The sequence below is a fragment of the Dendrobates tinctorius genome, unplaced genomic scaffold (assembly GCF_039654945.1).
Source record: "Dendrobates tinctorius isolate UK_male_01 unplaced genomic scaffold, ASM3965494v1 ptg000049l, whole genome shotgun sequence".
NCBI lineage: Eukaryota > Metazoa > Chordata > Amphibia > Anura > Dendrobatidae > Dendrobates > Dendrobates tinctorius.
Window position 1 is genome coordinate 28,505,818 of NW_027361717.1, and position 18,384 is coordinate 28,524,201.

An 18,384-nucleotide genomic window follows, 5' to 3' on the forward strand; every position below is an offset into this window, starting at 1 on the left:
TGGCCTCTGACTAATTGTCAGTGTATTGCAGTGCACGGACCTTCTGGTCTCTGTGCCACAGCACACTTCAGCTGTCCAAGGACGCACATCCAGTTGAAGTTTGCAATGGAACTGGTGGGCCTCCCCACCCGCAGTCCTGGTGGCGACCTCTGCGTCGGCACTTGTTATTCCCCCTGCATTTCAGGTATGGTTTGAGGCACAAATTCTCCAGATACTCATCCGATTCAGCATCTGTAGCATTTGCTGGGGAAACAAGTCTGACTCAACATCAGGAGACCTTTGGGTTCCTTGAGCAGTCCATGCTTTCATGGGTCAAATCTGTTTTGGTTGCCCAAGTGGCATATTAGGCAGATAGTGGGGGATCTGTCACTAATTTTCACAATACACACTGCATACATTAGTAAATAGATGTTTTAGTCCTGTTGTGACTCATACTGACTTGGAAAATCTGCGCTAGAATGGCTTTAAAAATTATTTTTAAATGATTACCCTTTGCTATTGGATGAGCCTGGGCACAAAAAAATGCTTATTTAAATATGTTATACAGCCAGTCTGACATGGACTTTCAAAGTAAGTACACCAGCTTGTTAGGTTTTTGATTTATTTAATGTTTGCAAAAAATGGCAACACATGCTCATTGATATTGTTTGATTGGTGTATATATGAGAAGAGAATTTTTGTTCAGCAAGATGGGCTAAAGGTTGAAGTTGATGGACTGATATCTGCCTTCAATCTCACAAATTATGACACTGCATTGCACTTAAAACTCTGCTTCTGAGAGCAGTTCGTACACTCTAACTTTCTACAAAGTATATAGAAATTTTCCCTGTTTATGTTGATCATTGTGTCCCAAGCATGAAGAACCCTTTATGTTTTGGAAGACAGTTTCATGTCACAGGTCATACACCATTGCAAGACTGAGCAGAACAATAAGGCACAAGATAGTTATACTGCATCAGCAAGGTCTTTCTCCAGAAAACATTTAAAAGAAGATGTGCTGTTCCCATTCTTTTCAAGAAGCACAAAGAAACGGGCAACCATGAGGACTGTAAATACAGTGGTCAGCCAAGAAAACTTAGTGCAGAAAATGAAAGCCACATCATACTTACTTCCCTTCAAAATCGAAAGATGCCCACCAGTGCCATAAGCTCAGTATTGGCAGCAACCAGTAGGACACGTTTATTGTTCAGAGAAGCCTTGCAAAAACTTGTCCTCATGGAAGAATTGCGGTCAAAAAGGATTAACTTCATCATGGAAACAAGGCCGAGTGACTCAACTATAAAAGAAAACATAAGAACTTGAGTGCAGAAAAATGGCAACAGGTTCTTTAGAGCAGAAAGCAGTTTATTTGTTAAGGACTGGAGAGCGGTGCAATAACGAGTGTCTGCAGTCAACAGTAAAACATGGTGGAGGTTCCTGTGAGTTTGGGGATGCATTTTAGCAAATAGAGTTGGGGTTTTGGTCAGGATAAAAGGTGTCCTAAGTTCAGAGAAAGACATGGCGATACTAATCCATCATGCAAATCAGGGAGGCATCTGACTGCCACCAAATTTATTCTCCAGCAGGAAAACATTATCAAACATACAACCAATGTCATTATGAACTATCTTCAGAGTAAAGAACGAGTAGTCATGGAAGCGATGATATGGCCACCACAGACCCTGGAATCACATGATGGGACAGAAGGATTTGTGTAAGCGACATCCATAGAATATCTCTGGTTAGTTCTCTCTCTGCCAAGTTCCTTCAAAAACTGTGTGCAAGTGTACGTAGCAGAACTGATGCTTTGATACAGTTTTGAAGGCAAAGGTTGGTCCAACCAAAAAATAGATTTTAAGTTTTTTGTTCATTCCCTTTGCATTTTAAAAATAAAAATAAACTTAAAACTTCTATTTTTGGAAAGCAGTCTTACTTTCCACGCCTGCTTAAACTGTTGCACAGTACTGTATATCGGTAGATGTTTTACTGAAGATAGCAGGCGCAGTAAATAAGACACAGTTGATATCTCATTTCCGAAATTTTATTCAGTAGAGGTTCTTTTCCAACCAGTAGTTTACAAAAAGAAACATAAAAAAATGAGCAAAACATGAAATACGTCTGATGAGAAAATAAAACAGTTTTTAATTCAAATAAACATTTCCACGACTTCTCAAGGTTAAGACAGAGCTAGACTTCACAGCGAGATGAGAAGAAGCTTTACAAAAAGAGCCATGTGGGAAAATTAATAGCTCTCAGTCCCAGGAACTGGCAGTGCCCACACGTGATACCCTTGCAGAAGAAAACAGCATCCGTGCCTCTGGGCATGCCTATTTATCAGGCATGAAGAGCTTTCTGCTAACCCTTTAAGTGATGGAGAGCTAAAATGGAGAGAAACACTACAAAACAAATGGTAGGAATCATAGTGTGTAATGCCAATAAAAAATACCCTGTTTGCGCGCATATAAGAAAGTGATTGTTCTTATGCTTAGGTTTGCTTTATATTCTATAAATAAAAAACGGGATGTGGACTGTGCACACGCATGGGGTTTATGGTCTGAACCTGCCCTGTAGGCAGAACGGCTTCTCCATCAGTTTTGGAACGATGTCCTACCATACGCCGTTCTCCACAAGCTGGATTTCAGCAGCTGGACAAATAGTCCTATGAAGCATGTGTAGGTCACCTACAAATCGGTGCCCGATTATAATTACCAGTCTGTCATACGTAAAGGGAAAAAGCTGAAGAGATTTGGTACACGTAAATCAAACTCAAACTTTACAGTTAATTGTAAGCTAATGTCACATTTTGTAAGGGAAGTTTGGAACAATAGTTTCAAATTCTACAAACTCACAGAAAGAACTCAGAATGCATATTTAAAATGATCGCTAAAGCTAAAAATACAGCTGTAGCCCACATTGCAAGTGCCCGCTGACCTAAAATCTCACCTACGTGCTCCTCCCGAGTTGTCGGATGCGCGTGTATATTTTGGCAGGCCTGCAGTCTGCCTATGTTCAGTCCCGAGGAGTGATCATCATGACTTGCTTGGCAATCAATAAAAAGTCCCCCTTACACATTAGATAGCTGTCTAATGACTGGTCGACAGATATCGTTCCCCAATTCGAGTCAGGAAGCTCTTATACACATTAGATGGTCAGACAATCCCAAAATCTCTAGTTCGTCCGACTTGCAGTGGCTTGCGAAAGTATTCCCCCCATTGGCTTTTTATCCATTTTGTTACATCACAATCTGTGTTTAAATATTTTTGTAATCTTATTTGTGTGTAATGTATCAGACCTAAATAGTTACCATAAGCTGGTGAAGTGAGAAAAATTATAGGCATTAATTAAATTTATGGGATTAACTAGCTAAAAATTAGCATGTGCATATGTATTCACCCCATTTGCTATGAAGCCCCGAAAATTTTTTGGTGCAAGCAATTACCTTCATTAGTCACATGCTTAGCTCCAGAGTTCCCAAGCAGAGACTGAAGTATCTGTCCATATGAACACAATACGCCTTACACTCCATAGAGGTGGCCTTTATGGAAAAAGGCAGAAAAAAGCCTTTACTTACACACAAAAATTGTGAGGCTCGTTTTGAGTTTGCCAAAATACATTTGGGAGACTCCCCCAATGTATGGAAGAAGGTGCTGTGATCAGATGAGACCAAAATTGAACTTTTTGGCCACCAAGGTAAACACCATCTCTGGCGCGAAACAACATAGCTCATCACCCCAAGAACACCATCCCCACACTGAAACATAGTGGTGACAGCATCATCCTGTGGGGATTTTTTTTTGCAACATGGACAGGGAAAATAGTTTGATGGCAAGATAGATGGTGTGAAATACAGGGATATTTTTCAGCAAAACCTGTTTCAGTCTGTCTGATTTGAGACTGGGATGGAGTTTCACCTGGCAACAAGACAATGACCCAAAGCTTACTGTTAAAGCAACACTCGAGTGGTTTAAGGAGAAATATGTAAATGTTTTGGAGTGGCCTAGTCAAAGCCCAGACCTTAATCCATTTGAGGATCCGTGGTCAGACTTGAAGATTGCTGTTCACAAGAGGAAACCATCTAACTTGAAGGAGCTGGAGCAGTTTTGCCTTAAAGAATGGGCAAAAATCCCAGTGGCAAGATGTGGAAAAACTCAGTTATCCAAAGCAACTTGAAGTTGTAATTTACTCAAAAGGAGGCTCTACAAAGTACTGATTTGGGGTGGGGGTGAATAATTATGCACACTGAAGTTTTTAGTTATTTTGGTTATTTTGTCCCATTTGTTTGCTTCAGAATAAAAATAAAACAAAATATTCACAGTTGCAGGCATGTTCTTTACATGAACGGATGCAAACCCTCAAAAAATCTCAGTGAAATTCCAGGTTGTGAGGTAGCAAAACACAGAAAATGCCAAGGAATGCTTTCGCAAGCCACCGCATCTAAATTGCATGGGGGCTTTAAAGTAGCACTCCAATTTTGTTTTTGTAATTGCACCTCACCTGATTGTTACATTCTGCACTTGTATACAGTGCACTTACTTGCATGTAATTCAGACTCCTGTTTTCTTTTTGCCAGCCTTCATCTCGAGTTCTAGTCTTTATCCTGCATTTTAATTTTCTACGCTATAAATCACATGTTGGAACAGTAAAGCATCACCAGAGCAGCTGGAGGCAACACCATCTCTGCTAGCTGGGATGACATGGATTAGCCCGCTCTCTATATGGATTATAAGTATACAGTCAGGGAGGCTGAACAGTGAGCTCCTGCATTATAATTGTGTGACTGGCACTGTGCAGTCATCATCATTATATTTGATATGAGCTTGAGTTCCCCCTGTGGAGAACCTTAGGGGTACAGTCCATGCAATTGCATCATACAGGAACCTCTATTGACTGACTTGGTGAAACCCCATCATAGAACATGTGTCATGTGATTCTGAGCAGGTCGTCATGCTATCACATAACTGAGGATTTCCAGACAGAAAAAACACTAAATAAGGCAACATCTGCTGAAATTTATATAATATATATATATCTATATATTTATTTATTTATTAGTGGGAGACTAGTGAAAAGACACATTTACAAATAAAAATAAAACAAAACCTTAAGTGCTACTTTAAAGCCTGTAAAGTCTGTGACCACAATGGGTAATTTCCTATTCATGGTTTCTGGGTGGATAACTCAACCAATGTGACTGAGACCTAAATTGAATTGCTGAATTGGCCTGCCCAAATCATCCGGTGGATTCACCCATCAGCAGGGACTGTGTAGGTTGGATGTTAGTATCATGGTAACAAGTGAGAGCATTTATGTGACATTCTGTGTGAGCCAACAAACGGGATTACAGAAGGGATGTAGTATACATGAGTCATTGAAAGGTCCTACTGTATTTGAAATATAAATTTTTTTCACCGATTCATGCACTATAGCTGCACAGTTTGGAAATTTTACCCAGCACAATCAAGTATAATGAGAATAATTAGAGCATAATTAGAACGGCCTCATAAATAGCTTTGTAGACCTAAAATATAAATGGACTACACTGGAAACGACAACCTGTAGTTACCTGTAGACCAAGGTCATCAATAAAGGGATATAACCATCTCAGGCCCTGTGCAGGGGAACGGCGAGGCCTGCTGCCGTGCCCTGCACAACTGGGTGGTCGGGAGTGCAGTCAAACCGGCCTTTAATTCTCAGGATCAGTAGGGGCCTTAAAGCTCAGACCCTTACCCATCATAAGGTCATGGTATATACTAGTAATGTGCCATCACTTTATGACATGGGAGTAACCCTTTGAACGTAAACCAGCAATGTAAATAACCATGTCTAGATTAATTACCTTTTTTTGCTAAAATTAAACTAAAAATAAATATTGCCGTTTTGTGTCCACAGCTCCTATGCACACCTATGTGTCTTCATAGAAACAGGCTACAAACAAATCCCATTTATACTCCGAGTATGCAGCTATATCTCTCTTCCGCCTGCCACCTAATCTACAGACAGTTGGGAGTGGGAGGTAAATGCACGGGAGTAATGTCCTCCACAAGCTTTACATGAAAGTCATCCAAACCTACCGATCTTGGGAAACCATCTGATGCAAAGGGGGCCCCCAGACTCTCCCCAAACAGATTATGTCAGGGACAGAAGGATCAGGCAGATGGAATTTCAACACCCAATCCTTTTGGTTTTCTAGGCGGGGTAAGCTGCTGGCAGAGGAGTCTGGCGAAAGCTTTCTCGTCCACTCGGCTGAACCAGGTGTATGGGGGTGTGAAGAGACATAGTGCTCTGCAGAACCAAAATTTGTCCAACAGCGATCTCACCAGCATGGGTGCAGGAGGAAATATCGGGTTTGTCTATAGTCTACAACCACGGATACACAAGTTTGCAAGCTGTAGACAGGAACAAAAATGTAACTTTTTTTTTTTTTTGTAAAGTGGTTTCATTTTGCATGGACCAAAATTTTGTAAATTTTATGCTTGCCTACAGACTGAGCACAATAATTAAAATTAATTTTTATCATTTATCACCGTTAGGACAAACCCATAGGAAGGATTTAATAACTGACTATGGAAATATTTTTTTGAGGACCAGTTAAAAGTAAAAAAACAATCCCCCACCAAAAACAGTGCAACACTTGGTGGTTCCAGAAAGTCTGTACAAACACCTGTAGTCCAGGGTGAAAAAAAAAAAAAGAAAAGCGCAACTCCTCAATACCGAGTTAAGGCAGAGAAAAGCGGTACCTGTATTGTAATACTGACAAAAGAAAACCTCATATTTTCCACAATGAAAGCAACACTTAAAAATAAATATATACAGAAAGATTATAAATCATCTTTGGTCTTCTAAATATTACATAAACTTTTTTTTTCCTCCAACTTATTTTTTTTTTCTTTTTATCATTAAAGAAATTACAGCATTGATCATGGAACTGATCTTAAAGAAGAAAACAACTTGATACATTATGCATCTTATATTAAAAAAACAAAACAAAACGACACACGTAATCCAGCCACAGCGGATTAATAAAGTGCTCAGAGTGGTAAGGAAAGTGGCTGCCTCAAGTAGGCCGTGCCTATTGTGAAAGCAATGGGTGCGGGATCAGATTGTTCTGCAATCTCCAAAAAGATTTGAAGGTTTAAAATAATAATAATAAAAAAAAAATTAAAGAAAAAAAAGGGAGGGTAGAATACTTCATGCCAACCAAGCCAAGCATGGATGCTTCGTGCTATGATAATGTGCAAAGCTGACATTTCTTACACCACTGCTGTACGTAAAGCATCACATATGCTGCCAGGATATAAAATGCAACCTGCCCTTTCTGACCGGCTCACATGAGATCCCTGTACTTCATGGTGTTGCTTCTTCTGGCTACGGCACCTAGTGACAATCATAAAAGTGACACTTGGTTTCTGGACACCTTCCAATGCGATACGTTATTGAATGCGGAGAAACTGAGCCTCACACAAGGATCACCAACCATTTAGCCACCAGGTACATACTCCGTGTACTGGCCCTTGGCCATCTCATGAAATACACGGCATACACAAAGCTTACTTTCACATTAGCGTTTTTTTAGCGCTGCGCTTCGTGCGCAGTAGCAACGCATGCAAAAACTGCATCATGCGTTTTGCATGCATTTGCGTTTTTTAGGCGCATGCGTTTTAACCAGTTTCTAGCCATGTTAACTCTTAAAACGCATGCGATTTCAAATGCAGGCGTGCGCATGTCCATGCGCACACCTGCGTTCCCATAGACTGTAATGTGTTTTTTTGTCGCATTCTGTGCGCAAGCGATTTTTTTACGCCGTTGGACGGACCCAAAAATGCAACAGGTTGCGTCTCACTACAAAAGACGCATGCGCACGAAAACGCATACGAACGCTTGCAAATGCTAGATCATGCGCCCGCCATGTTAAACGTAGGGGCGCGAGGCGCATGGACGCGCACGATGCGCTGCGCTAAAAAACGCTAATGTGAAACCAGCCTAAGCACCACTAAAAAACCTGGACAATCTGGAGCCACAAACACCAGAAACTGAAAGAACTTGAGAATTCAACAATGCTTTCAGGTATGTCCACAGGGTAAGAAAATTTAACAGAATTTACATTTTCTGAAAACTACAGATTTGCCATGAAATTTGCTAAAAATCCAAGTTACAAATAGATTTGTAGCAGATTTCACCTCCCTGGCAAAGCGTTAAACATAAATTGACATTCCATAGCTTTAACAGCTTCCACAAGTCAACTTCCATGGAGATTATTTTACAATTTTGCAGAGATTTGGTCAAAAATATCAGTCACTTTGCAGTAATCAGCACTTCGAAAATCTAGATGAAGAATCTTCAGCGCATCCACCCCTGTGAACATATCCTTTAGTAATGGTAATCATTCTAAAATTGCATAAAGAGATGATAAAAAGCGCCCGGACAGGACCATAAACATCTAAACAAAAGAGGAACCGAACAGAAAGCGCATGAAGGTGCAATAAACAAGACGGGCGCAGAGTCAGACACAGGATAGGATCAGTGGACATGACCGTGTACATAGTACTAACTCAACAATCAAGTGTAGCCCTGGGGTGAACGGACCGGTCAGCAATCTGGCGAAGTAATGAGAGCGTTGTTCGTTACAGTCCTTCATATCCCTGTTCTTTTACCCACATCAAGTGCTCTTACTACTTACAGACCGCTAACATGCCCGTTCACCACAGCCAAGCTAAGTTCAGACAATATATATGTGTGTGGGTACGTACACACATACACACAGATATATACACACACTGTATACATATATACATATACACACGTTTATACGTACACATATACATACACATATGTATACCGTGTATATACATACATATATATATATATACACACACACACACACACGCACGCACGGTCAAAATTGTTGGAACCCCTCGTTTAATGAAAGAAAAACCCACAATGGTCACAGGAATGACTTGAATTTGACAAAAGTAATAACTAAAAAATCTATGATAATGATCAAATGAAAGTCAGACATTGCTTTTCAACCATGCTTCCACAGAATTTTAAAAAAATATATAAAGTTTATTTAATATTTTGTTGCAAAACCTTGTGAGGCAATCACTGCCAATGATTCCTGTAACTGTCAATGAGACTTCTGCCCCTTTCTACAGGTATTTTGCCCCACTCCTCAAGAGCAAACTGCTCCAGTTGTCTCGTCTCGTGCCTGAAGGTTGCCTTTTCCAGATGGCATATTTCAACTCTTTCCAAAGATGCTCAATAGGATTTAGGTCAGGGCTCATAGAAGGCCACTTCAGAATAGTCCAATGTTTTCCTCTTAGCCATTCTTGGGTGGTTTTAGCTGTGTGTTTTGGGTCATTATCCTGTTGCAAGACCCATGACCTGCGACCGAGACCAAGCTTTCTGACACTGGGCAGCACATTTCTCTCTAGAATCCCTTGATAGTTTTGAGATTTCATTGTACCCTGCACAGACGCTGTGCCAGATGCAGCAAAGCAGCCCCAGAACATAACAGAGCCTCCTCCATGCTTCACAGTAGGGACAGTGTTCTTTTTTTGATAAGCTTCATTTCTCCGTCTGTGAGCATAGAGCTGATGTGCCTTGCAAAATAGTTCCATTTTTGTCTCATCTGTCCATAGGACGTCCTCCCAGAAGCTTTGTGGCTCATCAACATGTAGTTTGGCAAATTCCAGGGTGGCTTTTTATGATTTTTCTTTTTCAACAATGGTGTCCTCCTTGGTCATCTCCCATTAAGTCCACTATGGCTCATACAACGACGGATGATGCGATCTGACACTGACCTTCTTTGAGCTTGAATTTCACCTTTAATCTGTTTAGAAACTTTTCTTGGCTCTTTTGTTACCATTCGTATTATCTGTCTCTTTGATTTGTCATCAATTTTCCTCCTGCGGCCACGTCCAGGGAGGTTGGCTACAGTCCCATGGAGTTAAAATTTCTGAATAATATGTGCAACTGTAGTCACAGGAACATCAAGCTACTTGGAGATGGTCTTATAACTTTTACCTTTAACATGTTTGTCTATAATTTTCTTTCTAATCTCCTGAGACAACTCTTTCCTTCGCTTCCTCTGGTCCATGATGAGTGTGATACACACCCAAGTCACCAAACAGCACAGTGAGTATCTGTAGCCTCTATACAGGCCCACTCACTGATTCCAAGATTTTAGACACCTGTGATGCTAATTAGTAGACACATCTTGATTTAACATGTCCCTTTTGTCACATTATTTTCAGGGGTACCATCATTTCTGTCCAGGCCTATTTCATGAGATTTAAAAAAAAAAAAAAAAAAAAATCTGTGGAAGCATGGTTGTAAAGCATGATTTATTATTACTTTTGTCAGATTCAAGTTATTTCTGTGACCATTGTGGGTTATTCTGTCATTAAACGAGGGGCACCAACAATTTTGACTGCGTGTGTGTGTGTATGTATATATACACATATATACACACTATAGTGTACAAAATTTTATAAAATCGCCTGATTTTCATCTAGAAAAAAAATGAACAATTTTCAGCTCAGTTGTCATCTGTATGCATTCCACATGGCATCAGATTTTATACATCCGCAGTTATTAAAATGTACAAGTCCAAATACAGCTTCTTATGTTAAAGAATTGCAATGTATCAGATTTCCTTTTTTGGGGGGCATGCATAGGCTTGAATAGGTCAGTCTCAACCAGCAGACCAGTGGTGCACGCTGCAATTATTTTCATGCACAGATTCGGTCCGTGAAAAAAAACAAAACCTGCTCATCTATACACCCTAGTTGAGTAGCATTGGTCCCAGCACTGTCCACGTGATCTCAGATTTATCATGGCCATGTGAACTTGGCCTCACAGTACTACCCTTTGCTCAGGCAGTATTAACCTGAGACACGGTTACATTCGCTGCTCATTTTTTGTGTCTGACTGAGCCATCCTGTTTAGCTTACCATCATGCTTTATCTGGACAGTTTCACCATTTGGGGAGGTCTATGGTGCTGGATAGCAGATATGTCCTGTTGGTGGCACAAACGTTCACTCCCAAGCATGTGGCGTCTACTGTACTAGGCAAATCATGAAGAGTACGACCGGTGCTGAACGCCATGTAAAACTAGACATAAAAAATGAACTTTTACATTTCAGATGTCCTAGGAGCAGGGCATGGCCTTCAAATAGGACGGTGTATGTATTAAGTGCTTAAATCTCTTGCTAAGCAGATCAGCCCTTTGCACAACCCGCCTGTTACATCATATATTGGATAAACATCTCCACCACACATGGACAATGGGGAGTTCTTCAGAAGAACAGGTACATCATGGACCCTCGGTGAACATTAGAGTGGCCCCTCATATTCCCAAGTCTGAAAACACACACAGTTTTTGATTAAACTTTTGACCTGAAGCCAGAAGTGGATCCAGTGGGATTGTAACTATAAGTCCTTCATTTAGATTTCCAATTCCTTTGGAATCCACTTTTTGTTTTTGCTCAAAATGTGTTTCCAGCCTTAAAGGAGTTGACCACCAAGATGACATTGATGACCTATCCTTAAGATTGGGGCGGAGTGTCGATCCCCAATCAATCAGCTGTTACCAGGATGTCAACGGTGCCTGGAGCAGGACATCCTGGGAATGGCAGACCAGCTTCTGTGCAAGTGAATAGTATCAGATCTTTACTAACCAGCAGTGGTCTCTGCACAGTGTACAGAGCGGTCCTGTTCAGCTCCTTACACTGTTTACATCTGGCCGCTGGATTGGTAAGAGTGCCGAGTGTCTGACCCCCACTGATCTGACATTGATGATCTAGGCTACAGAAAGGCCATCAGTACCATAGTAGTGGATCACACCTTTAGATGGGTTGTCACACAAGCATTTGTCTCCTATCCATGGGATATGTGATAAATGCATGATCGCTGAGGGTCCCATTGTTAGGTATTCCAACAATCACAAGACCAGGAGAAACGTCACCTGATTAAATGGCGTGGAGGTCAGACATGTTCAGTATTGCTATGGCACTGACAGACAGTACAGAGCTTGGCAGGACCCCACATGTGCATGCTACTCAACCTGGTGACACAGGACCCCTGTTCTTGGGATTGAGGGAGGCCTTACCAAACATGTATACCCAAAAACTAGCATTGGTCAACAACTTCTACATATCAATACCAATAGTAAATTAGGCCTTATTCACATCTTTTATCCATGTGTTTGTATTTTGGAAGGAGGCATATTTTTGTCCCAATTAACTAAAAAAGCCCACAGGAAAATCCCCTGACCACAGACGCCATTTTGTTTTTTGTTATTGCTTTTAGTGAAGAGAGCTAAGTTTGTCTGATCTTTCCCAAGTGTCTCCTCAGATCCGGTCCGTGTGCTATCTGATGTTTTCACAAACTCATTGATGGGCAAGTTCAGGCTGCAAATCGGTACAGAGAAGCGTAGATCTCAGATTTTTTTTTTTTCCCCGAGACGTGAGAATTGCCTGACTGCTCATAACATGTCCCAAAGGACAGCACATGGACGACAAACACTGGCGTCTGAATAAGGCCTTAATCTGTAAGGTCACATGTGGTGGTGAGGAGTAAACTTGGTGACACTGTCTGGTACTGTTCTATTGGGACTTTTCCAAATTTTTTCAGTAAACCCAAAAAATAATAAAAATAATATAAAAGTAAAAACAAAATCAAATAAAAATACAAAAAATAAAAGAAAAAAACTATTTGTACCATCTAAAAAGGAAACCAGGCCCTGACCTGATTAATTCTGGGATAGGTGGTAAAGTCTAGTGTGGTTTCTTCAAGGGTTCCTCATTTTTTTTTTTTTTTTACTCTGCCAAGTTCCTTCTTAAACTGGCCCCGAGGTTTCACCTGAACCCTGTAGGACTGCACAGTGCTGAGCACACTTCATAGACATCCCCTTGCCCTCCGGGTGGTGTGTCCTTACACCTCCAGGTCACCACAGCCAGGCCTATTAGATGGACCCCCAGGGTATGTGATATTGTGAGCAGTATCTGTACTCTGCAAAGTACCGCCTGCATTGGTCAGGGCATGACAAAGCGACACGTCCCATCATCATCCCCGGCAGCTGTAAAATACTGGCACCTTGCGCCTCTTCCCTGCATCCAAACAAGACATTCAAATGTCATTGAAAGTTTTCCTATAATGAAAATGTATGAGGGTCCTGCCAAGGTGTCACACAACTCCAGCCATCTTTAGGACAGTGAGTAGTCGTCTTTCCCAGTTCTTAGATGCCCACAATCTTGCGGGTGCTATGAACCTTTTCCCACAATTGGATTCTCTCTGAAAGGCAAAAACAGAAAAAAACGAGTTATACCCATACACCGCTCTGTTGGAAGACAACATCAGGCACCTGTTAGAAACTAAAATCTTATTCCTGAGGTAAAAAGATACAGAGAAGTCTCAATTATTATGAGTATTATTATCAGCCATCAGGTGATGTCTGCGGAGTGTCGTACTGACCTAGACCATGTGAACCGGCTGCCATGTCTGCTAGGAGAACAACACTGCTGATAAGACGCTCTCATTTCCCATAACACCTGCTGTGTACAAGAGGGGCGCACCATGGGCTTCAGCATTTTTGGAATATTTTAGGCTGTGTTTGGGTTATCACGTCGTTCTTTGCTATACTGCTTTGTCTTAAGCAATGCTAGCTGAAGATACTCTACACTGAGACCACACCAAGGCCTTCAAAACCACACCAGGAAATTGAGGACAGCAACAAGCTTTTCCCAAAACAGTGGTCATAAAATATATACATATGGAGCTTTTTTTTTTTTTTTTGCTTAGTTTGTGCTTTATCCCAACATTAATAGAATACTCACTGGCTGCCATATTTTGCACTGGTGGAACCTTTCTTGTGTTTCTCGTGGGGTTCATTCAATTTCTCGACAATGGCTTTAATTTGCTGGAGAGTCTTAAAGGTTTCCACAGAATCATCTATAGTGAAGTGGTAATCGCTGTGTTCCTGTGGGCCCTGATACACCGCCATGCTCGCACAAGCCTCTGAAAAGAAAGGCAACGTTTATTTACCAAAAGTGGCCATAGAAAGGGGTCATTCGCATTCTGACGAAATTTCGTAAATGCAATATACTAATATATAATGTAATAAGGCATGTGACATGCCATACATGCCATACCCCTGGTGTCCTAGAGTATGAAATGTGCATAGATTGCTGTGTCCATAGCTCCCATGATGATGGCATTTACTCAAGTGACCACGTTTACGACTATGTCCTGTCTGTGCAGGTGCAGATATGTATGATTATTGATCTTATACAGCGCCATGAATTCCACAGAAATTTACAGACATCATTACTGTCCCCATCGGGGGTCACAATCTATATTTTCTATCCATGTCTTTGGAGTATGGGAGGAAACCCGGGGAGAACATACTAACTCATTGCAGGTGTTGTCCTTAGTGGGATGTGAACCTGGGACCAAGGAGTTGCAAAGCTGCAGTGCTAACCACTGAGCCACCTTTCAGCGTCGCACAGGAGGGAAGTGCGGTGGTAATGAATAAAAAGATAAACTGCATCAGCAATCACAGTGGGACCCCTGAGTGCCCATGGGTACAGTATGTTAGCAGACCACCATTTCCTATAGGTCCCACACGAATTACCCTAATGACAGAGTCCTATAATTCAATCAACAGGTATAAATTATATTCTCCCATGGACTAGTATATGTAGATGCATCTGCAGGAAGACTATACTTGTCAACGGGAGAATATCCTCCAACATGCCCTCCTGACGGCACCACTAGAGACGAAACGCGTAGAGGTGCAGCATGTGTACAGATAAGTGGATACTTTATGCACGTTGGCTGAATTATATGAAGGATTGCTTATTTAAGCCTACACAGGTAGATTTCTTGATATCTATCGAGCACTGGTTTGGTATTTAGTGCCCTATTTATGTTGTTACTGTTTTGAAGCAAATATTCACATAAGATCCCTATACCACATGAAGGAGCGAGATATCTAATGAACGGCCTAATATATGTGACCGTTATTTCTAACAATCACTTTGGAATTTGTATTTTTTCTCAACTTTGTTATTAGACATGGTAGAGGATTACCAGGGAAAGTCGACAAGGGACTGGGGAGCCATTATTGTGACCCTAGGGTGCCAACCTCCGATGGTAAGAAGGTGTTAACCATTGGGGTAACACCCATATCATTAATCTGTTATATATATCATGACCATTTTGTGAGAAGCACAGCATATGGACACTTAATACCAGAAATGGCCGGGGTCACACTGCGTTTAAGGCAGTCCGCTGACGGAGTGCGTTACATCGCGGTATAACGCAGTCCGTTAACGCAGCCATAGACCCCCATAACGTAGCGCATCACGACGTATGCCGTAAAGCGGCACGCGTTCGCGACGTGCCGTTATTCACTGACGGAGCCTCGGATGTGGGCTGCAGCGTCTGAGGCTCCGTCACCGCTAGCGCTGATGAAGCTTTGCGTTATGCTATAGCGTTAACACAGCCCGTCAACGCTATGCGTTGAAGGGGCTGTGTTAACGCTATGTGAACCTGGCCATGGTGTGAAAAGTGGTCTATTTGATGACAACTTATGACACTGTGAATATCTATAGAGGAGTTTAATTGGTATTTAGCTAGGATCTCAATTATCTAATTCTATCTTGTCAGATTTGCAGCAGATCGGTTTTGGGGTCTTTTATTTTTTTTCTTTATTACCGTATTGTTATGCGTTCCTATATTTGAAATTCCTGTTTCCCATTAGCGGACAGGTGCTAGGGTGAGCCGTCGACGAGCGGGGGCGCCACTGTCGTGACCCTGGGGTGCCGACCTCTGCAGCTCAGGCAGGGATCGACACTAGAGTAAGATCCTACATACTTAGAGTCAGCCTTACCATCCCTCTGGATCCCTAGATAGGTGAAATCATGTGTATTGTGTTTTAAGCTTTCTGTGATTATGGGTATTTTTAAGATTTAATATTAAAAATAGATTTTTTAGGGGAATTTATGGTACTCGATTTTGATGTTCTCTTTCTAAATATATAGTGTTAGTCACAATGTGAAAGCACCCTAAGATGTCAAAGAGAGTAGTCCAAGTTTGGTATGAAATGCTGCAGACACTACGTGACTATAGACTTCTGAATACTCACAGCGAATGGTGAACATCGCACGCTGTCAGGATTATTGCTGAAGAGAACGCGATAAGACATGCTTGGCCTCTCGGTGCACTTTTATTGAGCCATGACAAGCAAGTCTAGTCGGCAGGTGACTTCATATATGCAAATCGCTTGCTGTTAGTATGCAGAAGTTTTCCAAACCCTGTCAACCACTTTAAGTATATATCTGATGTAACACCAGGAACTTTTCAGGACTTGTACATGAAACATAAGATGCAATGTGGACTTCACAAAAAGAAAAGAGCACTTCAGAAGGTGTCCTAACTTCTTATATGAGCACTACTCACTTATCAACGTCACAGGCTGCAAGTTATATTTACAACAAGTTACCTTCCATTTTCTGCAGTTTTGGCATGTTTGTGCTAAACAGAGAATAGATCTTTTCACATTCGCGATCTCCATCTATATCTAGGGCCACATCAGCTGGAACACCTCTGTGAAGACACGAAGCGTTAATGAGCTTATGACACAATGTACCAGGCAGAGAACGCTCCGATTCCCAACTGCTGGGACAATGATTCAAGGGTAACGAATGGGATGGATGCCAGAAGATTTCACATTGTCCCCTCCAAGTTGTTTGCTCTCCAGATAAAAGTTGTGGAAGGTATTACGCTGGGCAACTTACATATTTATTAGAGGATAAGGAAATAACGTGCTCCTTGGTTGTAAGTACTTGGTTAAAAGGAAGTCATCAGAATGCCAGCAATGAACATTACTTCTCTTACCTATAGATCTGGCATCAATCCCAAACTTTCAAACCAAGTCGGGCTCATTTACAATTATGCTCGTTTTAGTCTATAAGTCTATTTAAAGCCACAATTTAGTCGGCACAACGGTCTCATACACAGGAGTGATCGCTCGGCTGAGTTTGTGCTCTTGTGTTCTCTATGGTAGAGCCGCTGCCAGACATCTCTGGTGGCTTATGTCATGCAAAACAAAAAGGATCGGCAGTCTGAAATTTGGACATACTGAATCCTTATCTTCCCCAATATCATCTTTTCGGAGCCCCCATACACATTAGACTGTCACCCAGACCAGTCAATGTCGGCAAGTTTGGCTAATCTTAGTCTAATGTGTATTAGGACCTTAAACAGCCCAGCGATCATCCTACAAATGAGTGAAAAGGCCCATCATTCTCCTTACCGTACAGTATTCAGAGCCAGTCACTGCCAATACTTACACTGTGCAGGGGCTGCAGCCTTCAGTATTCTCAGAAGATGCCTTGCAGCACAGCCAGGTCCCATTTATGAACGCAGACGGGTGATATTTGCTGAGCCGCCTATGATTTCGTCTGCTCACTCGGCTCAACACCTCGATCCACTCACTGGCCTCCACACAGTTACTGGCCTGGATGTACAGGGGCTTTTCACCATAAATCACCTGGAACATCTACAATGTGCACGTAGATTACATACCGATAGGCCACAGCCTCCATATTATCTGTGCAGGTTGGGTTAGCTATACCAGGTGGTGAGAAATGCTACGTCATGTGGTGAGGTGGAGGCACTTACATTATTCTTACTGAAGGCACTTTCATCCAGCTTCTCAACAGCCAGGATATTCTTATTAGCGATGCGGAAGGCCGGCTCTTTATCTGCCCGAGATACAAGAGAGAGTTACACAACCGCTTGTTGTACTGCAATACCATACATTATACCGTACTGGAAATGGTCCGACACATGCCAGCCCCGATGGGGCAATAAGGTTACTGGTGGCTACAACCAGGCGAATGGAGACCTATAACTGGATGTAATGTGGGCAACAGGTCTGTATTAAAACCATGAGCACATTTTCTTATAAATAGGCTTTCCAGCTGATGTTGGGACATATATTGCTATACTGGGAAAGATACAACCAGTACAGGATATGTAGAGAACTATTCATGCAGCGGTGTAAAGTCTGCATGAGACACATGAGGATTACTAGGAACCGCTATGGGGATCAGTAGGTAAAGCTCATCAGGTTTCTCCTCCTTCCTTTCTACAGCTGGCCGATAAGAGTCAGCCTCTTTCTGAAGGACTTGTCAGCCACGGTCGGTCTTCGTAAGTTGTCATTTTGGATTAGAAAACCATACGTTAAAATGACTACATTGCACATTTGCAGCCTGGTCTGCTTTCCAGTAATGAGGTGCAGATCAGACGTTTGGCATAAATGGCGTTTCCACTACAACCCCAACCAAAAGAGGAAGGGAAAAAAAAGGAAGATCAAACATCTGCCGTCGGTTGGCTTC

The 18,384-nt window shown here is 41.8% G+C and overlaps 1 protein-coding gene across 5 annotated transcripts in view; it reads right to left on the minus strand.

Annotated features, from left to right (window-relative positions):
- Window positions 1-2,006: 2,006 nt before the first annotated feature.
- RASA2 (RAS p21 protein activator 2) overlaps window positions 2,007-18,384 on the minus strand; it is a 157,569-nt gene continuing 141,191 nt past the window's right edge. For 4 of the 5 annotated variants that reach the window (XM_073576609.1, XM_073576607.1, XM_073576608.1 and 1 more), the window contains 5 exons: window positions 17,666-17,748; window positions 17,335-17,543; window positions 16,485-16,588; window positions 13,816-13,996; window positions 2,007-13,273 (listed from right to left, as the gene is read on the minus strand). In XM_073576609.1, coding sequence (XP_073432710.1) covers window positions 13,243-13,273; window positions 13,816-13,996; window positions 16,485-16,588; window positions 17,335-17,543; window positions 17,666-17,748 — 608 coding nt within the window. In that variant the 3' untranslated portion in view covers window positions 2,007-13,242. The remainder of the gene's footprint in view (window positions 13,274-13,815; window positions 13,997-16,484; window positions 16,589-17,334; window positions 17,544-17,665; window positions 17,749-18,384) is intronic. The other variant, XR_012232444.1, reaches the window with a different exon arrangement.